The sequence below is a fragment of the Ceratotherium simum genome, chromosome Y (assembly GCF_057802395.1).
Source record: "Ceratotherium simum simum isolate JZ-2026a chromosome Y, ASM5780239v1, whole genome shotgun sequence".
Taxonomy (NCBI): domain Eukaryota; kingdom Metazoa; phylum Chordata; class Mammalia; order Perissodactyla; family Rhinocerotidae; genus Ceratotherium; species Ceratotherium simum.
Genome location: NC_141941.1, coordinates 11614453 through 11640817, shown reverse-complemented (window position 1 = coordinate 11640817; position 26365 = coordinate 11614453). Strand labels below are relative to the sequence as shown.

The 26365-nt window shown below is 39.0% G+C and overlaps 1 protein-coding gene and 1 pseudogene across 1 annotated transcript; one reads left to right on the top strand and one right to left on the bottom strand.

The window, feature by feature from the left end:
- LOC147911659 (small ribosomal subunit protein eS4, Y-like) overlaps nt 1-13508 on the top strand; it is a 30107-nt pseudogene extending 16599 nt beyond the window's left edge.
- Nucleotides 13509-20546: 7038 nt separating this feature from the next.
- Nucleotides 20547-25722, bottom strand: LOC147911658 (heat shock transcription factor, Y-linked-like). The gene is given in 4 exon segments (XM_087427827.1): nt 20547-20749; nt 24015-24087; nt 24089-24727; nt 25207-25722. Coding segments are annotated over 4 exon segments (1431 nt in total).
- Between the last annotated feature and the right edge of the window lie 643 nt (nt 25723-26365).

The following is a 26365-nucleotide window of genomic DNA, read 5'->3' as shown; positions in this document are numbered from 1 at the left end:
CACCATTTTCTCTATGCCTGGTTAAGTTTGTTAGTGGGTAGGTTTGTTTCTTTCTGTTTGTATGCAGTTTGAACTTGTGTTCCTTTCTTTTTCTTTTCTTTTTCTGTTCAACTGTATCTCTTGAATATGTAAGACCAATTTGATTGGATCAGAAGTGAAAAAAATACAATACAGAAGGATAATATTATCAGTGATAAGTCTCATCTGAGGAAGTCAATTCTTTTTTTTAATTTTTTGTTTATTTCAGTAACATTGGTTTATAACATTGTATAAATTTCAAGTGTGCATCATTATACTTCTATTTCTGTATAGATTACATCATGTTCACCACCCAAATACTAATTACAACCCATCCCCACGCACATGTGCCGAAGTATCCCTTTCGCCCTTCTCCTTCCCCGCTTCCCCTCTGGTAACTACCAATCCAATCTCTGTCTGTATGTGTTTGTTTATTGTTGTTATTATCTACTACTTACTGAAGGAAATCATATGGTATTCGACCTTCTCCCTCTGACTTGTTTCACTTGCATAATACCCTCAATGTCCACCGATGTTGTCACAAATGGCAGGACTTCATCGTTTCTTATGGCTGAGTAGTATTCCATTGTGTATACATACCACATCTTCTTTATCCATTCGTCCCTTAATGGGCACTTAGGTTCCTTCCAAGTCTTGGCTATTGTGAATAACGCTGCAATGAACACAGGGGTGCATGTATCTTTATGCATTGGTGTTTTCAAGTTCTTTGGATAAATACCCAGCGGTGGAATAGCTGGATCATATGGTAGTTCTATCCTTGATTTTGTGAGGAATCTCCATACTGTTTTCCATACTGGCTGCACCAGTTTGCACTCCCACCAGCAGTGTATCAGAGTTCCCTTCTCTCCACATCCTCTCCAACACATGTTGTTTCCTGTCTTGTTAATGATAGCCATTCTGACGGGCGTGAGGTGATATCTCATTGTAGTTTTGATTTGCATTTCCCTCATAGTTAATGATTTTGAATATCTTTTCATGTGTCTGTTGGCTATCTGTATATTTTCTTTGGAGAAACGTCTGTTCAGGTCTTTTGCCCATTTTTTAATTGGGTTGGTAGTTTTCTTGTTGTTGAGATGCATGAGTTCTTTATATATGTTGGAGATTAAGCCCTTATCAGATGTATGGTTTGCAAATATCTTCTCCCAATTGTTAGGTTGTCCTTTCGTTTTGTTGATGGTTTCCTTTGCTGTGCAGAAGCTTTTTAGTTTGATGTAGTCCCATTTGTTTATTTTTTCTATTGTTTCTCTTGCCCGGTCAGACATGGTGCTTGAAAATATGTTGCTAAGACCAATGTCGAAGAGCGTACTGCCTATGTTTTCTTCTAGAAGTTTCACAGTTTCAGGTCTTACATTCAAGCTTGTAATCCATTTGGAGTTCATTTTTGTGTATGGTGTAAGGTAAGGATCTCCATTCATTTTTTTGCGTGTGGCTATCCAGTTTTCCCAACACCATTTATTGAAGAGACTTTCTTTTCTCCATTGCATGTTCTTGGCTCCTTTGTCAAAGATTAGCTTTCCATAGATTTGTGGGTTTATTTCTGGGCTTTGGATTCTATTCTATTTATCTGTGTGTCTGTTTTTATGCCAGTACCATGCTGTTTTGGTTACTATAGCTTTGTAGTATATTTTGAAATCAGGGAGTGTGTTACCTCCAGCTCTATTCTTTTTTCTAAGGATTTCTTTAGCTATTCGGGGTCTTTGTTGTTCCATATAAATTTTACGATTCTTTGTTCCATATCTGTGAAAAATGTTGTTGGAACTTTGAGAGGGATTGCATTGACTCTATAGATGCCTTTAGGAAGTATGGACATCTTAACTATGTTAATTCTTCCAATCCAAGTGCACGGAATATCTTTCCATTTCTTTGTGTCTTCTTCAATTTCTTTCAGCAATGTTTTAGAGTTTTCCATGTTACAGCTCTTTCACCTCTTTGGTTAAGTTTATTCCTAGGTATTTTATTCTTTTTGTTGCAATTGTAAATGGGATGGTATTCTTAATTTCTCTTTCTGGTACTTCATTGTTAGTGTATAGAAATGCAACTGATTTTTGCATGTTGATTTTGTATCCTGCAACTTTACCATATTCATTTATTACTTCTAAAAGATATCTCATGGATTCTTTAGGGTTTTCTATATACAAAATCATGTCATCTGCAAATAGTGACAGTTTCACTTCTTCCTTTCCAATTTAGATCCCTTTTATTTCTTTCTCTTGCCTGATTGCTCTGGCTAGGACTTCCAGTACTATGTTAAATAGGAGTGGTGACAGTGGGCATCCTTGTCTAGTTTCTGTTCTTAGAGCAATAGCTTTCAGTTTCTCACCATTGAGGATGTGGGTTTGTCATATATGGTCTTTATTGTGTTGAGGTACTTTCCTTCTATCCCCATTTTATTCAGAGTTTTTATCATAAATGGATGCTGTATCTTGTCAAACGTTTTCTCTGCATCTATTGAGATGATCATGTGATTTTTATTCTTTATTTTATTAATGTGGTGTATCATGTTGATTGATTTGCAAATGTTAAACCATCCCTGCATACCTGGAATAAATCCCACTTGATCGTGGTGTATAATCTTTTTAACGTATCGTTGTATGTGATTTGCTAGTATTTTGTTGAGGATTTTTGCATCGATGTTCACCAGTGATATTGGCCTGTAATTTTCTTTTTTTGTGTTGTCCTTGTCTGGTTTTGGTATCAGGGTAATGTCGGCTTTGTAGAATGAGTTAGGGAGCTTCCCCTGCTCCTAAATTTTTTGGAAGAGTTTGAGAAGGATAGGTATTAAGTCTTCTTGGAATGTTTGGCAGAATTCAGCAGGTAAGCCGTCTGGTCCTGGACTTTTATTTTTGGGGAGGTTTTTGATTACTGTTTTGATCTCCTTACTGGTGATTGGTCTATTCAAATTCTCTACTTCTTCTTGATCCAGTTTTGGAAGGTTGTATGATTCTAAGAATTTATCCATTTCTTCCAGATTGTCAAATTGGTTGGCATATAGCTTTTCATAGTATTCTCTTATAATCTTTGTATTTCTGAGGTGTCTGTTGTAATTTCTCCTCTTTCCTTTCTGATTTTACTTATTTGAGCCTTCTCTCTTTTTTTCTTGGTGAGTCTAGCTAAAGGTTTGTCGATTTTGTTGATCTTTTCACAGAACTAGCTCTTGGTTTTGTTAATTTTTTCTATTGTTTTTTGGTCTCTCTTTCATTTATTTCTGCTCTGATTTTTATTATTTCCCTTCTTCTACTGATTCTGGGCTTTGTTTGTTCTTCTTTCTCCAGTTCCTTTTGGGGCACTGTTAGATTGTTTATTTGAGATTTTTCTTGTTTGTTGAGATAGGCCTGTATTGCTATAAACTTGCCTCTTAGAACCGCTTTTGCTGTATCCCATAAATTCTGGCATGTCATATTTTCATTTTCATTTGTCTCCAGGTATTTTTTGATTTCTTCTTTGATTTCTTCATTGACCCAGTCGTTGTTAGTAGCATTTTGTTTAATCTCCACGTATTTGTGCCTTTTCTGATTTTCTTCCTATGGTTGATTTCTAGTTTCATACCGTTGTGGTCAGAAAAGATGCTTGGTACTATTTCAATCTTCTTAAATTTAGGGAGACTTGTTTTGTGGCCTAATATGTGATCAGTCCTGGAGAATGTTCCATGTGCATTTGAAAAGAATGTGTATTCTTCAGTTTTTGTATGGCATGCTCTGTATATACCTACTAGGTCCATCTGTTCTAGTGTGTCGTTTAAGGCCAATGTTTCCTTACTGATCTTCTGTTTGCATGAACTATCCTTTGGTGTAAGTGGAGTGTTAAAGTCTCCTACTATTATTATGTTACTGTCTATTTCTGTTTTGATGACTGTTAATAACTGCTTTATATACTTAGGTGCACCTACATTGGGTGCATAGATATTTACAAGTGTCATATCCTCTTGTTGGATTGTTCCCTTGATCATTATGTAATGTCCTTCTTAGTCTCTTTGTACAGTTTTTGTTTTAAAGTCTATTTTGTCTTATATGAGTATTGCTACTCCAGCTTTCTTTTCATTGCCATTTGCATGGAGTATCATTTTCCATCCCTTCACTTTCGGTTTGTGAGCGTCTTTAGGTCTGAAGTGTGTCTCTTGTATGCAGCATATATATGGGTCTTGTGTTTTTATCCAGTCAGCCACCCTAGGCCTTTTAATTGGAGCATTTATTCCACTGACCTTTAAAGTAGCTATTGATAAGTATGTACTTACTGCCATTTTTTAGTAGTCCTTCTCTGTTCCTTTCTCCTTCTGTACAGAATTGATGGTCTCTTCAGTTTGACCTCTGTCTGAAAGCTGTACTCTTTAACTCCCCTCCTCCCTCCTTTTATGTTTTTGATATCACATCTAACCTCTTTTTTGTGCATTTGCATCCATTACCCTCTTATCATGGAAATAGATAATTTTTCCTATTTGTGGTCTTCTCTTTTCCCCTTAAATCAGTCCCTTTAACATTTCTTGTAACACTGGTTTCCTGGTGACAAACTCCTTTAATTTTTGCTTGTCTGGGAAATTTTTGAACTCTCCTTCCATTTTGAATGATAACCTTGCTGGGTAGAGTATTCTTAGCTGTAAGTTTTTTCCTTTTAGCACTTTAAATATATCGTGCCACTCTCTTCTAGCCTGTAAGGTTTCTGCTGAGAAGTCAGCTGATAGCCTTATGGGGTTTCCTTTGTATGTAACTTGTCTTTCTCTTGTGGCTTTTAGGATTTTCTCTTTATCTTTAATTCTGGACATTTTGATTATGATGTGTCTTGGTGTGGGCCTCTTTGGGTTTATCTTGTTTAGGGCTCTTTGTGCTTCCTGTACCAGGATGTCTGTTTCCTTCCTTAGGTTAGGGAAGTTTTCATCTATTATTCCTTGAAATAGATTCTCTGCCCCTTTGTCTTGCTCTCCTCCTTCCGGGACACCTATAACACAGATGTTAGTGCGCTTGATGTTGTCCCAGAGGTCTCTTAGACTGTCCTCACTCTTTTTAACTCCTTTCTCTTTTACCTGTTCACCTTGGGTAATTTCTTCTAGTTTTTCATCCAGCTCACAGATCCCTTCTTCTGTATCCTCTAGTCTGCTTTTGAGTCCCTCCAGTGAATTTTTCATTTCCAGTATTGTATTCTACATTTCTGATTGGCTCCTTTTTATATCTTCCATTTATTTGTTGACATTCTCACTGAGCTCATCTATTCTTCTCCCTACATCAGTGAATATCCTTAACACTCTTTGTTTGAACTCTCTGTCGGGTAGGTTGCTCATTTCTTTTTCACTTAGTTCCTTTTCTGGGGTTTTGTCCTGTTCCCTTACTTGGAATGTATTCCTTTGCCTCCTCATTTTGCCTCTTTCCCTGTGCTTGTGTCTACGTATTAGGTAGGTCAGCTACGTCTCCTGTTCTTGGATAGGTGACCTTATGTAAGTGATGGCTTAGGAGGCCTGCAGTGTGCTTGCCTCAGTTCTCAGTGTTCCAGGGCTGACCCCTATGTTAGCTACGTGTGTCCTTCTGTTGTGGCCTGTTTGCTCTCCGTGTATGCGCCCAGGGAGGCTGAGTTATGCTCCTGGCCAGCTGTTGTAATGCTCAGCTGCTTGTAGTTGTTGTGGGCCCTTCAGTCTCTTTATCAGGTGTGGGGAGCCCCAGCATAGTTGTCTGCAAGTTCTAATACCACATTTGTGTTGCAGTATTTCTTTTAAGTGAGTAGGCCCCCAGCATGGCAGGTTGTTAGGCTCAGGGCCTTACAATTGCTATAAGTCTCCAGGCTTTAGGTCTCTTGTCAGCTCTCTGAGGATTGCAGCTAGGTGGGGCTGGCCTCAGGCATGGGAGCACCCAATTGTTTCAGGCTTTGGAAGGTGAGGCAAACACCCTATGTGGGTCTTTGAGAAGCACAAGTCTTCTGAGGCTGACAAGCCCTGCCGCCCACAGGTCCACACACACAGTCAACACAGTCCTGCCCCATGTGCATGCCCCGACCACCCGAAGCAGACCCAGTCTCTCCACGGTGGGAGCTCCACACACTCCACCAGTGCCCTACATTCTCCACCCACTCCTTGTGCATGCCCTGCCCCACTGAAGTGGGCTCAGTTGCCAGGCTGCAGAGAATCCAGTCACCAATCTATATAGGCCCACAAGTTGCCTGAGGGCTTATTGTTGGGTGGAGCCAGTCTCTAGGGTGGGCTGCCTGCCCTGGCTGAGCTGGATTAAATCAGTGCTCTAGTGGGTGTGGCAGACCCTGGGCTATCAGGCCTTAGGGAGAACTCCAATGGCGTCTGTGTCAGCACGCCCACACCTGGCCACAACAATGGCCGCCGCCAATGTCCCAGTCCCTGGAGAGGGACTCACCGATATCACTCAGGGCTTATTAGGTGAGTCTCTTTTCACCAAGGCACTGTGCACCTTTCTTTCTGCTGATTTTAGGTTGCTTTCTGAAATGGGTGAGTTTGCGCATGGGCCCTTTAAGAACTAGTTTTAATTTCTTTGTGAACCAGCTCTTTTGGGGGTATTCCCCAATGTTTTAGTAGCAGGCAAAGTCAGATATTATGCCACTCGTCTCAATTGTCCTGGGTCCACAAAATGCCCCCAGCTGGGGCACTCCCCGGCTCAGGTCCCTGCTCCTCTGGGGAGGGCTGTGTACCTTTGGGCTGCTCCAGGGCAGCCGTGAGGTGCTGAGACTTGTGAAGGCGGCGTTTTTCCTCTTCAGAAGGGAGTTTCTGCGTCATCTACCTCAGTTAGGAATTTCCCTTGTTGCAGGAGTTCCTCTTATCCAGTTTTCAGTTCTGTCTCAGGGGTAATTTTTCCACGAGTAGTTGTAAATTGGCTGTGTCCGTGGGAGGAGGTGAGTTCAGAGTCTGCCTATGCTGCCTTCTTGACTTCCTCCTGAGGAAGTGAATTATTGATCCTGTTCTGCTATGCGTTCTTCCAAACTGGATTTTCAGTCATTTCTTTTGTGACAGTAGAAACTTTTGTGGCCTGATTGTATGCCTGTGTCTCAGCTACCAGATTTTTCCCTCTTCATCTTCTGCAAAACCTTGCTCTTGTGGGCAGGTACATACCCAGGAGTGGGCACAAAAGCACATATGCATAACTGCATGCAGAAACATAGCCTTCTCCACACACAAGCACACACACACACATGCACGCTCTTACCATTCTGCCTGCTTCACCTACAACACGTTCAAGATTCACACTTGCCCCACCAGAAGGTGGGCACAATGGAGACATTTTTGGTTACTAATCGAATATAGACTCCAGGAATGTGAGTGTGATGTTCTATATATGTCTGATTGCTCGCTTTTATATGCTGTCCTGTCCTGTTCTTTTGTTTTGCTGCTGCTTGTTTTAGCTGCTTGTGCTGTCAATTCCAGACCATCGTCTATTAAGTTCTCCCTCAAGGAACGCAGTTTGGGCCATTTCTCCTTTTACATTTGTCAGTTTTTGCAATTATGTATTTTGAGGCTATCAGAACATGCAAATTAAAAGTACAATATCTCCCTGGAAGTTCATCCTTTATAGCATCGTTTTGCTTAGTATTCACGTAGCTTATCAGTTTTTATTCAGTTCTTTGATATCTCCAGATCGTGGGTAAATCCCGACAACCAGATTTGTGTTCTGTTTTTCGATGCAGTTTACCTCTGGCTTTTTGTTTAGCCTATCTAAGTTTGATGTAATTTATTGACGTTTATCTCTTTTTTATGGTGCTTTCTCCTTGTCCAGCCTCTTCTTTGCACAGCGTTTTTCTCCCCTCTCTTGCAGATCTTCTCTTGGATTGGTTATCTTATAACATTCCAATTTTTTATTTCTTTTTCCTCAATGGTTTTAAATGTTAACCACTTCTGATTCTGTTATTTTACTGATAACTCTTGGAGTTAAGAGCATGCAGATTGAAGTTGCCAAAGTTCAAAATTAGTCAGCTTTTTTTATCCTCTTCTAGGGCAGAAGAAGGACTTGAGACTTGTCGCTCTCCCCGTTAACATTCTTGGGACTTGAAGGGTTTCCAGTCTTGTTCTGGAAAACTGTGTTCTCAAATATCATGTTGTGTCCCCATCTTTCCTCTCTCCTCTCTTTTTGGGGCTTGGATTTAACCTGTATTAAACCTTCTCATGGTACTCTGACTCATCCACTCGTCTCTGCTTTTCATCTTTCTGTCTTTTCCGTGGTGAGTTCTGAGCAGTTGCTTCTCAGCACCCTCCACTTTTCTAATTTTGTCTTCAACTGAGGGTAACACCATTTTGTTCAGTTCTTAATTTCAGTTACTGTATATTTCATTCCTAAAAGTTCTGCCTGATTGTTTTTCAGATCTGCCGCGTCACGTTGCCAAAACTGTTTTTTGTCCTTGCAGATACTATCAGGCTTGTTGCAAGTTCTGAAGTCTCTTTGAGCCTGACTGTTGCAAGTGGTGGTTCTTTATCATGGTGTCTTGGTTCCCTCCATGCTGGACACTGCAGGTGATGTACAGAAACACTGTGAGGGCTAAGACAATTCAGCCCTCCTTCTGACATGATGTGTATTTGCATCTGTCTGGTCTCTGGGATGTCGGTCAGGCTGAGACCTCCTTGACCAAGGTTTGAAATTCCTGTGCTGGCCAGGCAGTGTGAAAGTCATTAGGCTTTAAGTCATTAGGAACACAGGATTGTTTTTGGCTCACGTGCTTGGGGGGTATGGCTCTTTGCGGCCCAGCTAATTGTGTGCAGGGTCTCCTATGAGACCAAGCTTTCACCCTGAGACTTAGCCCTGGGCTTTTATTTCTATTCCCATGGCCCTGGGAGGGCATCAAAAAGAAAGCTGATTGGTCTCAGGACAAAAGGCAAAATCCATTTCCAGGCTCTTGAGTTCCTTTCGCTCCTTGTTTGGAGACTGGAAATTCCTTCTTCTCACTCCTTAGATCCTTTTAGAAGGGGTTTTAAGTATTTTTATGCAGTATTTGTGTTTGTTTTCAAAAGCAGGAAGGTTTGTCCAAAGTAACCTTTGCCCGCCAATACCATCAACTGGAGGTTCGAGGATGTTTTAGCTGACATATCCCTCCATACTTAATCTCTGTTGTCAAATAGAAGTACAATGATGTACACCTGAAATTTTTACAATGTTATAAACCAATGTTACTGCAATAAACAAAAAATTTAAAAAAAAAGGAGCAAAAAAAAAAAACAAAAATGGGCAGTCCCTTTCATTCTCACTGTGACTGCTATAGAAGAAAGGACTTTCTCTCTGGCCAGCAGCTGTACAGAGGTCCAAAGGGTGATGGGCACTCTAGTTTGTTGAGCAAAACTGTGTTGCAGGCCAACCTTTATACATGCAGACCACTGGCAGGGCCACTCTAGGACTTGTTGAGGTGGAAGCCCATATGGACACCTCTGTGTCTGTACAGAGTGGTCTTGAGGGCTGCCTTACAGTCAGGCACAAAGAATAGAGCTCACACATTCAAGAATTTTAAAAGCAGTGACTCTTATGCAAACTCTTAGCCCACATTTACTGACTCCTAGTGGGCACAATTCTGAATATCAGAGGCTTATTATTGGAACTTGACAAAACTTGTAAGAATTAATATTCTCATGAAGTGGTGCCATCAGTCTGTAGCCCCTCTTCACTTTCAGAAACAGTGGCAAACGAAGTGAAGGAACTGTTATCTAGAGTGTGAATTTTGTTCTGGGTAACTAAGCTCTGGTTATTATCCCACACATAGTAAATTCATGGTGTTCCCACATAAGGGCTCTAGAAAACAAACAGAAAACTTTGTGCACCTTTCAGTTGACATAGGCACTGTGAGGCATTTGTTCTACTCTTGCCAGCTAGATAAAGCCCTGCATTTTGTTACACGGCTTGAAAGGGACATGTCACACATGTTTTTTCTCAGGCCTTCCTTACCTCTGCACTCCAGGCATAGTGTAAGAAAGTGGTTCTATAATTGAGGGTGTTGGGTGCTGCTAGCTTACCTGTCTTCTCAGCGACTCCCACAGGACCTGAATGATAGGCCAGTGACACTCACCTAAGAAACACATTAAACCCTTTTAAAGGCCTTCATTACATGTTCTTAGCTTTTACATGAGGGTCTGTGGGAGTTCTCCTGACTTACCTGTACTATTTGGAACAAATGTAATAGCAAAATTTTCACAAAGTCACTTACGTATTTGTCAACAACTGGCACTTCTTTGTCTTTCAGTACACTTGCTAATGGCAAGGCAAAACCTTCAGTCCTTCTGCTTTCTGTGGCTTCTCACATACAACAACTCATATAGATTCAGCTGGTCATGGATTTCCATTACCCATCTGCATCTTGGATCAACCATTGTTTTGGTGTTAGAGTGTCAGACTGTAGACATCTGTTTTGGTCACTGTCAGGCCCAGCAGTTTTTACCTTCAAGATTGTCATATGTTTCTTCCGTCCTAGAGCCTCATTCTTAAGACGTTCAGATTGAGTTGAGGTGATTTTTCCTTCCTTTCAGTCTTCCAGAGTTTGATAAATGTATTATGATTTGCCCTTGCAAAGTGGTATATCATTTCCAATTTTTTTCTGGAGAGTCTCAGGTTGCTGATTGTTTTTTGGTATAAAAGAGGCTTCATTCTGACTTGAGGGTTGCTCTCCACTTGAAGAAGGGCACATACACGAGTTGGTGGTTGAATCTTTATTGGTGATGGTTTTGGGGGAAGTTTTTCTTCAAGCATGCTTATTCTGTGGTACCTAAAACCTTTGTATAGCCTGTCTCCTTGACAAGGTGGCCTGTGCCCTACACAGTAAATTTATATTATGTTACTGTATCCCACCCAGTCTTTCTGGATAGATTAGACTTTGACTTTCTGCATAGCCATTAAATTCTTGTTTCTGTTTTTGACTTAGCAGAAATGGGAATAAATCATGTCTTTCAATGTGATGCATATTTTCCTCCATATGCTATATGCTTTCTTAGCATAGAGAAAAACAGCAGTTGATTAGAAGAGGTTGTTTTTAAAGAACAAGAAAAATAAGCTGAGGTCGATTAAACCAGTGCGTATTAGGGTGTCTTCCACGTGCCCCTGACAGCCCTAGGAACTTTGAAAGATTCAGTCACTAAACAATCATAGGATTGCATTAGCCAGAGCCCCATTAAGGGCATTTCATTATTGTTTAATCTCTTCTTTATAACTTGAATTTCTCTTTATCCCTCTTTCCAGTTTCCCCAGCCCCAGTTCCACCTGCCTCCATTCTCTCTGTCCACCCACCACCGTACCCCACCATTTTTGTCTACCCCAAAATGATTATTTATTCAATCTTTAATGAATTGTGGTTGGACAAAGAATGCAAGGCAAGCTTGTACTTTAGAAATCTTTAATATCTCCCTTTAGATTGTGGCTGTAGTCTAACTCAAAAATAATATTTGTTTACACAGTGACAAGAGTTCGCGGAACTACGATTTTTAGAATGATGCCCCCCACATGTTTATTTATTCCTGGTGAACCCCTCTCTTTTAATTGGTTTTAAAGGTGTCACCTGTCTTGTTTTAAAATCATCTGTCTCCTTTTTATCTTCCTTTCCCTCTAGACAATGTGCATATGGTGATTGGTGGGGCCCTCCTCAGCTGTATTGGTGTGATCACCAACAGAGAAAGGCATCCCGGTTCTTTTGATGTAGTGTGTGTGAAGGATGCCAATGGTTACAGCTTCGTCACAAAGATTTCCAACATTTTTGTCAATAGCACAGTAAGATCTTTTTTTTTTTCCTTTTTTCTTTTTTTGGTGAGGAAGATTCAAGCTGAGCTAACATCTGTTGGCAATCTTCCTCTTTTTTTTTTTTCACTTGAGGAAGATTAGCCCTGAGCTGACATCCATGCCAGTCTTCCTCTGTTTTGTATGTGGGATGCCTCCACAGCATGGCTGACAAGTGGAGTATGTCCATGCCTGGGATACAAACCTGTGACCCGGGCTTCCAAAGCAGAGAGCACAAACTTGAATGACTCGGCCCTGGGGCCAGCCCCTCCAGTAAGATCTTTAATCTGTTTGTTCCTTTCTAAGAGGCCCACCGTAAAAAATAGAAAGACCATGCATTGACCTCTAGGTGTTGGTTTGTTGTTTTTCTGTGTCCTTCCCACATTAAGATGCAGAGTGCAACAAGCTCTGTCTTCGGAGATGCTGGCCAGAATGACAGATCTAGAGCACTGCCTGCTTTTTGAGGTGGTGTGTGTGAAGAACCAGCAGGGTCATGCAATAAATTAAGTTAATTCAGCCTTGCAACTTTCCCAGCACTACACCACTTTTGTTTGCTGGATTGAGTTGAGCCATAGGTTAAGGGTTCCAATCCTGGTAACACCTTGCCCTTTCCTTTACTTTTGTGATTCTGTCAGAAATCTGTGAGATTTCTGTGATTCTGCATCAGAGCCTCATGTCTCTGAGGCTCCATCATATACCTCAACAGTGAAAATGGGGTTGATGAGGATTGATGGTGAGATGATAAATGAGGTTGAGGACATTTAGAAAGCACATACTGCTTGTTACTTTCCTTCCTTCCCTCTCTCAAAACGAACTTGCTTTCATGTGTTTTGAGACATTTTCTGCGAGTGAGCACTTCTGTGGAGTCATGTGGTGTCCGCAGATGGGAGGATTACCTCAAGTGTCACTTGAATCTGAAACTGTGGATCCCTCTCCCTTCTCTGAACTGTTAACAGCCCTGGTGATTTGAGGAAGGCATGAGGGATAAAAACAAAAATAAAAGCTTTTTATCAAACTGTGTAACCTTGGGAGCTGCATCTTTCACTTGTGCGAACTGGCAGCTTTTAAGAGTACTTGGGGACGATACTGAGGTGGGAGGAAGAAGCGTCCCATTTTTGGCTTTGCCACTTGCCATCTCTACCAGCAGGCCATGATTTCTCTCCTGTTAATACTTTTGTTTGTATCTTCAGATGAAGGCTGAGGATTTGGGGAGTGAGTAAATGAACGCATGTGAAAGCCACGTAAAACTGATGACAAGGAGTTTACAGTTCTCCTCTTCAAAACTGTGAAGTTCCAAGGCTGGTGGCCTTGTCTTCTGCAACACTGTTAGTGCCTCTCAAAAAAATGGTGCTCACCATATGCTTGTTATTTATGCAAGGCCAACTATGTTCCAGAGGGATTTTTAGGAGCTTGTTGGCATATGATGTTGCTTCACACAGGGTAGAAACAGGAAGACCTGTACGCTCAGCAGCCTGGCAGTGAAAGGAGGCTGTGAGAGGCACGTGACTTCTCAAGTAATATGTATAGCGAAATTTTTGTTTGGTGGCTTCCATTAGCTGGTCTTGAGGTAAGAAGAGGTGAGAGGCTTTGGGCGGGGGGTGAAGAGTGTTTCCCTTCCTCCCTTCTTAACTCACTCCACCCTTTCCTCCTTCCTTTATTTACTTATTTTATCCCCTCCTCTGCTTCAGGGTAAGCAATGCTGGGTTTCCCTGCCCAGGGGAAATGGCGTCCCAGCTTAACACTGCTGAAGAAAGAGACACAAGGCTGACGGCTAAACAGAACAGTGGCTAACTGCAGTGGGGTCTGTTTTCTTTGCTCAAATGACCTCTGAATTCTGATTTCCTAATGTGCTTTCTTTCTTGTGGGTAATACTGGGGCTTACCTGACTTTGGATTTTGATCATGATGCAGGCACCGTCTTAAAGACTTTAGGAATACCACCTGTACTTCTTCTGACTCTCTAGACAATAAGCCTTTTCTTCTTCCTTTCCTCCTTCCCTCACACATGCACCCGTACCCTCTCCAAGGGAAGATCCCCTGCAATATCACAAAACTGAGCACAAAAAAAGCCACACATGACATGTGTGGCTGCCTAGAGAGCTAACAGTTGTTGAACCCCAGAGCCCCAAAAGAAAAAGACAAGCACTCATGGTTTAGGGAGTTAATAAGGTCATCATTTTTACTTGCTTCATCAGAGGCATTTTTAACTGAAACTTGCTTTCGTTTATTTACTTATTTCTCCGAGAATGTGAGACAGTGAAGATTTAAAATGACTACAGGAACAGTGCTGTGCTACTGTCTCGATCCATGCTTGATAGGGACCTGGGAGTCTCACAACCACCAGTGTGCTTGCACTATCAGTGGAAGCAAGCATCAGTGTGGTGAAAAGGGAAAATAGCATTTTAGTATTATTAAAATAATTATTTAAATTATTATTAAATAGGAAATGTCTCAGGGGTTAAGTAATGGCATTTTAGTAATATCCAGATGTTGATCTTCTTCCAGTAGCTGCTAATATCACAGAAAGAAAATCAACCAGACATCATGTACCTCTCAGGACACAATACCACTCATGAAGAAACTGTATATGTGTGTGTCTGTTATTACATATCTGGGTGTGTTCTGAATACTATCTATCAGGCAGATCTAATAATATACAAGAAAGAAGAGACAATTTAAAGGACAATATAGCATAGACAACACCACACAGCAACAAAAATGCATTTGAACAACATGGAAGAGTGTCGCCGAAGTGTTTTGAAGCAAAGGAAACTAAACTCAAAATTAATTCTATTTATATGATACTCAAGAATATGCAAACTAATCTGTGGTACTCAGAGGATAGAATAGAGTTGATCGTGCAGTGGGGTTGAGTAACAATATTGTGCAAGAAGACTTGGTATACTGGAAATGTTCTGGATCTTAACTTTTGGGAAGTGCCTCAGTTAGTGGCATGGCTAAAATATTCATCAATCTGTACACTTTTAAGTTTTATATTTTATTGAATACATTATGCCATCATTTAAAAAGTCAGGCTTTGGTGAAAGAAGAAATGGGGTTGCCTCGTGGGAGATGCCGTGGTGGAGGGTGGCTTATGACTAGTAACAGGCATGTGGAAATTATCTGAGCTCATATATTCCCAACTTCGTTGGAGTCCTGATTACACAGTGATGTATGCTTTTGTCACAACTGGAGCTGTGTTTTTGAAAGAAGATGCTAGTTGGTAACTTGCACAAAATTGTTGAAAGAAGCGGGCTAAATGCTACTATGGCTGGAGTAATGTCCATAACCATGACTCAGAACCAGTCTGAGATGTCTGTTTTTACTCTTGCTCCACAGAGTACAAGATGCTAGCATTTCACTTGCTGAAGTCATAATCAGTGGAACATTTTAGCTATTACAAGTGACAATGCCAAACAGCAGGTGCCCTGACGCCACCCATGTAGCACTTCCTACTCTCATGTTGAAGTCTCAAATATGTGTCTGAATGCCAGGAGTTATGTCACATGGCTTTGTCCTAACTGTAATGGAGGATTCCTAGTCTCTGATTCCTAGGTTGGTAACATCGTAGGGCAACATGACGTTGCAATTTCTCCAAATACTGAAATGATGATAAACAACTACATTTGATATTTACCATCTATACTTTTTCTTTTTTCTTTTTTAATTTTTTGTTTATTGCAGTAACATTGGTTTATAACATTGTAAAAATTTCAAAATCATTAACTATCAGGGAAATGCAAATCAAATCTACAATGAGATATCACCTGACGCCCGTCAGAATGGCTATAATTAACAAGACAGGAAACAACATGTGTTGGAGATGATGTGGAGAGAAGGGAACTCTCATACACTGCTAGTGGGAGTGCAAACTGGTGCAGCCACTATGGAAAACAGTATGGAGAGTCCTCAAAAAACCAAGGATAGAACTACCATATGATCCAGCCATCCCACTGCTGGGTATTTATCCAAAGAACTTGAAAACACCAATTTGTAAAGGTACATGCACCCATGTGTTCATTATTCAGCGTTATTCACAATAGCCAAGACTTAGAAGCAACCTAAGTGCCCATCAAGGGACGAACGGATAAAGAAGCTGTGGTATATATACACAATGGAATACTACTCAGCCATAAGAAACGATGAAATCCAGCCATTTGTGACATCATGGATGGACATTGAGGGTATAATGCAAAGCGAAATAAGTCAGAGGGAGAAGGTCAAATACCGCATGATTTCCTTCATTAAGTAGTAGATAATAACAACAATAAACAAACACATAGGGACAGAGATTGGATTGGTGGTTACCAGAGGGGAAGGGGGGAGAGAGGAGGGTGAAAGGGATAATTCGGTACATGTGTGTGGTGATGGGTTGTAATTAGTATTTTGGTGGTGAACATGATGTAATCTATGCAGAAATAGAAGTACAATGATGTATACTTTTTCTTTCTGAATTTAAATTTCTCTATTCATAAAAGAAAACTTGCTATTTTCAAGAGTGTAAATGTATATAGTTCCAGATTTTTAAACTTTTTGGGGCATATGTTAACTTTGGAACAATACTTTGGCAAAGACAAATAGAGTAGCATTATCCTTCACACAGATACATGTATGAAAAGCCATTGTTGCTTTTTTTTATTTATTTATTTTTTGATAAGGCAGACTAGGCCTGAGCTAACACCCATTGCCAGTACCTCTCTTTTTGCTGAGGAAGATTGGCCACGAGCTAACATCTGTGCCCATCTTCCTCTATTTTGTATGTGGGACACCACTGCAGCATGGCTTGATAAGCAATGTGTAGGTCCACGTCTGGGATCCAAACCTGCGAACCCCAGGCCACCGAAGTGGGAGCATATGAACTTCACTACCCCACCGAGCCGGCCACCATTGTCGCTTTTTAACATTTGTTTTATATTTTAGGCTAACCTAGGATAATAAACAGTGAAATACTGTTGAAAATTAGTTTGGGATATGAGAATAAACAACACTCTTAAAAATTTTCATGCATACTGATAAAGTGAAGTATATGGAAAATACTTTTCTAATTAGTTTAATGTGTAATTAGTGATGTTGCAACTGTTCACCAGGTTAATATTTTTGTTGAGTTAATCAAAGGTGGTAACAGAACTTCATGCTATTAGTTCTACTTATCTTTTAAAAACCAATATTAATACCTCTTGGTCTTCTTCTGGTATATAAACATATTTACATGTATTTCAATGTGAAAATCAAGTCAGAAAATTATAGATACACAGCATTAGAAAATGAATAACTCGTTTTAAGTACAAATGATTCGTGCAAACATGTTATTAGTCCTGCAAGATTTATTGAGAATGGCCACTACACAAAAATTGTTTATAAGCTGTTAGATATATAGCAGATGTAGGGAAGCACATTTGTCCCTTAACTGATTTACCGTTGAGGCTATGTGTCTATCCCTCTGCCAGTCAAATGCAGTCTTGTAGCTACCGTTGCCTTGCTGGACTTTTTATAGGGCTTTAATTAAATATGTAAATCAAGATCAAGTTTGACTTTGGAATCAATTATTTTCAAAATATGTTGAATCTTCCAATTCATAAGCATGGAATATCTGCTTCTTTTTCATCATTTTTGTAGTTTTCAGCCTATGCGTCTTGTACGTGATTTGGTAGATTTACACCTATTTCTTTTCTTTCTTTTTTTCTTAGCTTATTTTAAATAGGATATTTTTAATTTCAGTGTTTGTGTGTTCATAAATGTAACTTATTTGTGTATGTTGGTCTTGCATTCTGTGACTTTGTTGAACTCACTTGCTCTAAGAGTTTCCTGGTATTCCTTGAGATTTTGTGTGTATACAGTCACAACATCGGAAAATAAGGAAGGACAACCTTATTTCTTTCTTTCTGATCTATATGACTTTTATGCCTTGTCATAGTGCAGTCACTAGAACTTGTAAGACATTGTTGAGTAAGCGGTGATGGCAAACTGCTTTGTTCCTGTTTTTAGTGGAAAGCATTTGGTCCTTCACCATTAAGTACAATATTACTATAGATTTTTTAAAGGTTTTCGTTATTAAGTTGAGGAAGTTCACTGCTATTCATAGTTAAGCTTTTAAGTGTTCATAACAAGAGTGTGTTGAATTTTGTCGAATTTTTTCTGCATTGGTTGATGTATCATGTGATTTTTCTTTTTTACCCCGTTAACATGGTAGACTACATTGATTTTTGAATAATGAACCAGACTTACATAACTGAAACAAATTCCATTGATCATGGTGTATATTTATACGTATCACCAAGCAAATATTTTGTTTAGGACTTTTGAGTCTCTAGTCATGTTGGATATTGGGCTGTGCTTTTTTATTTTTCTTTCGCACTGTCTTTGTCTAGCCTTGGTATGAGGGTCATATTGAATTCATGAAATGAATTGAGATGTGCTTCCCCTCTTATTTCCTCAAAGAGACTGTGTACAATGGATGTTAATTCTTAAAATGTTTGGTAGATTCTTGTATTTTCTATAAGATTGTGTAGAATTTGTGTTAATTCTTTAAATGCTTGGTAAAATTCTCCAGTGTAACTATCTAGGTCTGGAGATTTGTTTTAAAAGTTGTAGGGCTGTTGAAGTGTCTGTTTCATATTGGATTAGTTGAAGAACTGCATGTTTTCCAAAGAACTTGTCCGTGTCGCCTAAGTTGTCAAATTTGTCTGTGTACAATTATTCATAGTATTCTCTTTATCTTTTTTTATATCTACAAGGCCTAGAGTAATATCCCATTTGCTTCCTGATACTAGTAATGTCTCCTTCTCTCCTTTTTTTGGTCAGTCTTGCTAGACGTTTGTCAATTTTATTGATCTTTTTTAAGAACCAGCTCTGTTTGATTTATTTTTTTTGTTGTTTTTCTCTGTTCTATTTCACTGGTTTCTTCACTTTTTTCTTTCCTTCTTTTGTCTGCTTTGGTTTATGTTTTCTCTTTACCTAGTTTCTTGAAGAGGGAGTTTAGATTACTAGCTGAAATATCTCCCTTTTTCTAATATTTGCGTTTAATGTCATAAATTTTCCTCTCAGCATTGTGTTGCCTGCATCTGATCCATGTTCTTTTTCACTTTTATTTTGTTCAGTATATTGTTTTATTTCCTTTGACACTCCTTTTACTGTTTTCTACTTTGGTTTCACTGTGGTTGGAAAACACACTGCCTACTTTTGATCCTTTCAAATTTGTTGAGGTTTGTTTTATGTCACTGGTGTATGCTCCATGTGCCCTTCAAAATAATGGGTATTCTGTGTTAGATAGTGTGTTCTAGAAATGTTGATTAGATTGTCTTGGTTGACGGTTGTGTTGAGTGCTGTACCTTTGCTGGTTTTCTATCCAGCTATTCAGTGAATTAGAGAACAGGGTTGAAGTCTTCAACTATAATCGTAGATTTGTCTATTTCAATTCTTTTAGGTTTTACTTCACATATTTATTTCTGTCCTTGCTACATGGACATTTTGGATTGCTGTGTTTTTTCTTGATGAATTGACTCATTTATTATTATGTAATAGTCTTTTCTATCTCTGGTAGTTTTCTTTTTCTGGTGTACTTTATCTGATATTAATATAAATATTCCTGCTTTCCTTTGATTAATATATAGAAGATATATTTATTCCAGTCTTTTACTTTCAATCTGTCTATATTGCTATATTGAAATGAATTTCTCATAAACAGCAGGTATGTATGCTATATTGAAATGAACTTCTCATAAACAGCATGGTTTTTAATCTACTCTCCAGTAATCTTTGTCTTTCAGTTGATTTATTTAAACTATTTACATTTAGTGTTAACTGTTGATGTGTTAAGGATTTTCATTTTTTTCTGTTTGCTATCTGTTTGTTTCATTTCTTTGTTTTATTTTGGTTTCCTTCTTGTGGGTTGCTTGAAGAGAATTTAGAAATCTGCTTTGTATGGGTGCAGAAATCTGTACCTATTTCATGTGCTTATACTGTTTTAGAGTATTTCTCTTTGTATACCTTTTTCGTGGTTATTTGAGTCATTACATAGTACAGACATGATTGATTACAGTCTACTGACATCATCTTTTTACCAATTGGAATGAAATAGGGAAAGCTTACCGTTTTTAAATCCTTTAGCACTCCCCTATCTACAATAGTCTTATATATTTCCTCTGCATACATTTAGGACCACCTCAGATGATGTTACATAATTTTTTAATTGCTTTATATTTAGTTCTAAAATGTCCACTGGTTCTTATATATTCTATTATTTTTGCTGAAATTTAAAATTTTTTTGCTTTATACTTTTTCATTAGTTTCAAGCATTGCTTTCATAATTGCTTATTTAAGCACTTTTATGATGGCAGCTTAAAACCTTAATCAGACAATCCTGATCTATGGTATTTCGGTGTTGGCATTTATCTACTATCTTTTTAATGCAGGTTGAGGGGTTTTGGTTTCTTGGCACGATAAGTGATTTTTATGGAAACTTGATCATTTAGGGTATTATGTTATGAAACTCTGGACATTATTCTGACTTTCTTTTCTTATAGCTGGCTGTTTGACACCACTCTAGAACGGCAAAGGGCTGTCCTGCCAAATGGGGACAGACTTCCAAGATTCTTCCTTAGCTTTCTTTGATACTTGAGGGGAAAGTGCTCCTCATTATTAATGAGTGTGCAGGTTCCCGCCCTCCACGTGGCCCTAGTGGTACCTCCCTGGCTAGGAGGGGAGGGGTACCTTATTACCACACGGCAGAGTGGAAAACCCCAGCTCTCTAGTCTGCCTTCTCTGATACTATCCCGGTAGATGGTTGGAGTGCTTTGTTATTACCTGGTGCAATGGGAATGTATGCTCCCACTCAGCCTTTGTCGGCCTGGGTGAGAGTGTTCCATAGTTTTTTGTAGTATTTGGCTGAAGTAGAGTAATTATTATCTAACAGTTCTCTGTCTTGGTAAGACACCCCTTTCCTGGCCCTTTGGATAGAGAAAGCTGGCTTTTTTAGGGACTTTTCTTTCTGTGCCTGTTTCCATTTCTGAGTTGCCAGCTTCTTCAGGACAAAGTCTGTGATATATAAGGCAAAAAGAAAATCCATGAACACAATCACAAACACATTTTTTCAGGCACACACAAGCACAAAGACACACATGCACAGATAACAAAACAAAGAAAATCCCGGGAACTCACTACCTCATCATTCCTTGAATCTTGTGGTGTCTCTCATTAATTTACTTATTCTATTCACCTTCCAGAGTCTTTTTAAATTTGTTTTATATTAACGCCAGAGGATTTTAGTTGTACTTAATGGAAGCATTGGGAATAGTATGTCTACTTTATCTCCTCCATAGAACACCTGTGGTATTTTGGGTATTTTGGCCCAAATGCTGAGAGTTATTTTTGCTCTTGAATGATTTTAAACTAGTGATAACCTAACTAGAAAGAATGTTTAAAAAGATATATCTTGGGGGCCAGCCCGGTGGCGCAGTGGTTGGGTGCGCTAGCTCCACTGCTGGTGGCCTGGGTTCAGATCCCGGGCACGCACTGAGGCACCGCTTGTCGGGCCATGCTGTGGTGGTGTCCCATATAAAGTTGAGGAAGATGGGCACAGATGTTGGCCTGGGGCCAGTCTTCCTCGGCAAAAAGAGGAGGATTGGCATGGATGTTAGCTCAGGGCTGATCTTCCTCACAAAAAAAAAAAAAAAAGATATATCTTTGCTCTGAATCTCAGGGGATCCTAGGATATTCCATAGGTTAGACTATTCTGTGACTGGTTTATATTAAAATCATGTGTTGGGGCCGGCCCGGTGGCGCAAGCCGTTAGGTGTGGGTGTTCCACTGCAGCAGCCCAGGGTTGGCTGGTTCGTATCTGGGGCGCACACCAACGTACCACATGTTAAGCCAAGCAGTGGCGGCATCCCATATAAAATGGAGTAAGGTAGGCACAGACGTTAGCCCAGGGACAGACTTCCTCAGCAAAAAAGAGGAGGATTGGCATTGGATGTTAGTTCAGAGCTGATCCTCCTCACAAATAAATAAATAAATAAATAAATAAATAAATAAATAAATAAATAATAAAATCATGTTGTGTTATACCTCAGAATATAATGCAGTTGGGGAGGTAGGAAAGAATATTCAGGTAATGCTGACCTCTTTATTTTCTGCCTTTCTTCTTTCAATCTTTCTACTCTTCTTTTTCTAACACCATATTTTGGCCTTACCCTTACCATATTTTATTCCATACTTTAACCATCTCATTCCATCCTCTTAGCTTCTCCCATAATTTTTCTTTCTTTTTCCCCAATATTCTCTACTTGCCCCACTTAAAACGTGTTGTGACTTTTAATTATTTTAGGTCTCAAATTTTCTTTTGAAACATTCATTTACTTACATACAACATTTAACCATGTTTATTGAGCTGCATTCTTTAAAAATACACCCTTGTGTGATACGTTAAAGACGTTAAGGTATGTGCATAGATGACCATCATATCGCTACGAAATGCCAGGGAAGGAATCATTCCTTGTGTAGAGCAATGATTCCAGGCTTTTTCTGTTTAGGCACAATTTGAAAATATATATATGTGGGATAGGATGGCAACAATACGTTGCCAGCCTTAGATCTCTGGATATCCAAATCTGCACCCCATCCCAACCCCAGCTATCTCACAGGACTAAGTGGGTGAATCTTGTCACTGTAATGCCTTTTAGCACAACATTTGGGAAACTTTGTTGTAGAAAAAGGATTGATAAGTATACAGCAAGTTCTCTAAGGGAAGGACCTGTCAGTCAAAACAGAAGAAAGAAAAGATACTGTAAGGGAGTCAGAGGAATAATCAGTATATCTGAATGAAATAGAAAGGAAAAAAGTCTTTAAGGTGGTGTTGCCCCAAGTATCCAAATTTGCATAATGGTCAGATGACTGAAAAGTAACAAGAGACCATTCCAGTTCCTGCTTGGAGTGATAACCAATGACTCTAGTTTCAATAAGTCAAAATTGTTACCTCTTTAGTGAGTACTACTGTGACCTACCCTTTAAAGAAATTCCTCCATGAAGAGTGAAGACAAACTTTGGTAATAGCGAAGAACACAGGGTATTGTTGTTGAGAACAAAAGTAGACTTTGATTTGTTTAAGTCAATATTCATTTATTGCTCATTTAATAAATACTAAAAATATTTCGTTTGACAGCCACTGTGCTAAATCTGTGCTGATGTCCAAGACAGGCAAGGAAAAGGGAGTGGAAGAGGAAACATCTAGAAGAGATGGTATCTGTGCTGACATGGGCAAAGCAGTAGTCTAAGTAGGTAAAGAGAGGGCGTTCTAACTCCAGGAAAGAGCTGGGGTGAAAGTTGTCAGATGGGAATTGGCATGGCTGAACATCGTTTGTCTGAATGTAGCTCCAGGTGGACAGTGGAAGAGAAAGATTTTAAGCTGCTAAGGTGAACAGATGCCAGATCTTCAAGGGAACTGTTAACCATGCTGAGATTCTGGGCTCAGAATCCAAAAGGCATTAAATGACAGCATAAGGATTTAAGTCTGTCTTTGGGTGACGCAAGAAAGCAACATAATAAGAGTATTTATTAGAAAAACACAAATGGTGGACTTGTAAGGGGAGGAAATAAAGGCACAAACAAGCTGGCATCCTTTGAGGACAGGAGAGCAAAAAGGGGCCCTTGATAATATGGTTTTAAAATACCACCATATGCTGACAGTGATGTAGTCTATGACTACCTCATGTGATCTTTCTTATTCCAGTGATGACATGACAGTGATCATAGTTACTGGGCTGGTAGAATATGCTATACTTTTAAGTGTGAAATATATTTTTTAATGAAGACAACCTCACCAACTAAAATCCAAATACCCTTTTAAATAATTGGTAGAATGTAGTATGTTAATAGAGAAAAGGCTAAACTAAATGCTGCTTGCCTTTTCTAGATTTGATTTGCACCTATCCCTTCTTCCACACCATCCTAATTTAGGTCCTCACTTGATTCATCCTGGACTATTTCAGAAATCACTTAACTCCAGTTTCTTCTTTTTCCTGTGCTTTCATTATTTCTTCTTTTTTAAACAGTTAATTACATACAATTTACTTAGAGAGAGACATGTCACATTTCCTGTCTAATGATAAAAAGTGCAAATATTAAAAAAAAAAAGTACAATAGCCTGCCGTTAAAATAAAGCACCACTTTACCCTTAACTATTTCAAAACACAATGAAAATGAGACCATAATTGTGAACATGTAAGTTTATTGTTCAAATAAGAGAATCGCAGGTATTTTGTTGATATTTGCCAACGTAAATTTTGACCTTTGTCATCCTGCTTACTCTGGTAGTCCTTTAGAAGATCGGTTCTAATTAGGATGAGGTATGTATAATGAAGATGGTTGATGAGTTGACTTTGAAAGAGAGGCAGCAGATGTATTAGCTATCATAGGCATTGGGAACCAGTTGCCTGCTGGTTGGAGGTTAGAAAAAGGACCCTCATTGGCTGATAGATTAGGATATCTAGTTGGAAAAGTAGAAGGCTCCACCATCAGTCCAAAATAACTGTTCTGTAAGGGAGAGATAATGTGGTACTGAGAAGTAGAAGTTGTAGTTGTAACGAAATTCACAATGTGGCCATTTGCTTGAGTGTAGCTGCTATGTGAGTGCATATGAAAAGAGGTCAACTGGTTTAAAACAGCATGTTGATCTGTTACAGTTTGTTCTGATGGTCTAATTGAAGTTGATGACGGAGAAGAAAAGTCACTTCTGATTGGAGGAGTTGTATTAGCAATTCTCTGGCTGGTAGAAGGCTTCCTTATTAGAGGCACATTTAAATTCGTAGAAGTTGAAAATAAACTTTCTCCACTAGTTTGAGCAACTAAACTAGAATTATGATTATCCACATTATCCCCTGCTGCAAAGGGCTTCCTGTTGAAATCTTGAACGAATGAAGTAGATGCTGGCGAGGAATTTTTAATCTTGACTCTTCTTTTCATTCTTACTAAAAGTTGGGGACAGCCTCGTTTAAAATTTGGATTATGATAGAACTGCAACTAAAACCAAAGGAGAAAGTTATTTAGTGATATTTTAAACCAAGGTATGAGAGAGAATAACAAACATAACCTATAAACTCTGATTTCTGTTTCATCACACAAGTTAATGTCATCAAATAATACACGTACATTGTTAATATTTTAAAGAATTTACTTACTGGTAAACAATCATTTAATTATGGTCCTCAAGTGAGAATGTGTTGTATATTTACAGTAACAGTGAATACCACTTGAAGTGGCTTTAGGACATTTAAATAGGATTCTTTGATAAGGTTCAAAATTGCTAGCAAAATTTCTTATAATCCTGATTCATGCCCAAGCTGCCCTGAATTAAAAAACAAAACAGTATTTTTAACAGTATTTCATATAATTTTTAAAATCTGGTTTTAGTCTATATATATATATGAACATATTTACTGAGGTCCAAAATTAAATCTTATACATTCCCTATGTAAGTAATAACAAAATTTTCTGAATACCTTGCTTATTAAAACAGAGACTATTTTTTCTTCTTCCAGAAAGTCAGCTAGAGAAGCAGATCTTTGAAAATTTTGTCGCCTTTTACTAAATCCATATAGGTTAAGCTGTCGAACAAAACTTTTCATACTCTCCATTTCAAATATCCTGAATGGGGCCTTTCTTTCCAAAACTTCTTTCTTAAAGAGTTCTTCATTAATCACTATAGAAGTTCCATTCTCATCCCACCAAATAGACTTAAACTGATGGCTTTCAGTTATTTTCCAAAGTTTTCTGGGAAAGGTCAGAGAAAGAAAATCATTATCTTCCTCTGATTCGGAGACACAAAATGTGTAACGTGGTCTTTTTAGCAAGTATCCCTCAGACAAAGCCTGAAAAGCATTTTCTTCGATTATAGACCTCAACTCCGAGTCCCCAGTGAATGTGTGATCACACAATGGAGATCTAGTTGAAGTTTCTTTACCAGTTGATCCATCATTAGAAGAAACATCTTGAGTTTCTGACGAAATATGTGCCATCTCAAATGAATTTTTCTTCAGCTCCTTTTCTCATCTGCATAGTTTTGAACACTGCAGCTTCAAATGCTGCTTTGGCAGGCCTACACAGATAAACTATCCAGACATCAGAATGTTTCTCAACCTGAGTAGCTGTGACATCACAAAGTGACTGGTCTCCTAGCAATTAAAGTGTAACATTCAGCCAAGTGTTTTCTTCTCATTCTATGACACTTACCCAGTTAAAATATAGGCTGGTTAGTTACGTGGTATGATCTGCCAAATCTCATCCCCACAGAGTCTTTTCAATAAATAAATGCGTACATACATAAATCCATTTGGTCCCTAAAACAAAAATGTTTTCCTTCCTTCTATATACACGCTCTTTCTAGTTGGTAACAATAGCATAAGGCCCGGTAAATGGACAATGCAAAAAATGAGTAATACAAAAGAAATAATTTAAAAAGCTCTGTCAATTTGGAACTGAAATCCGGGCAGAAGCTGTGTATAAAAAAGGCATAGCCGTAGAGACAGAAAGCACGTTAGTCACTGCCAGGGGCTGGGAGAGGGTAGAATGGCAAGTGACTGCTTAAAGGGTATGTGGTTTCCTTTTAGGGTGATAAAAAAGAACTAGAGAGGTGATGGTTGCACAACGTTATGAAGATGA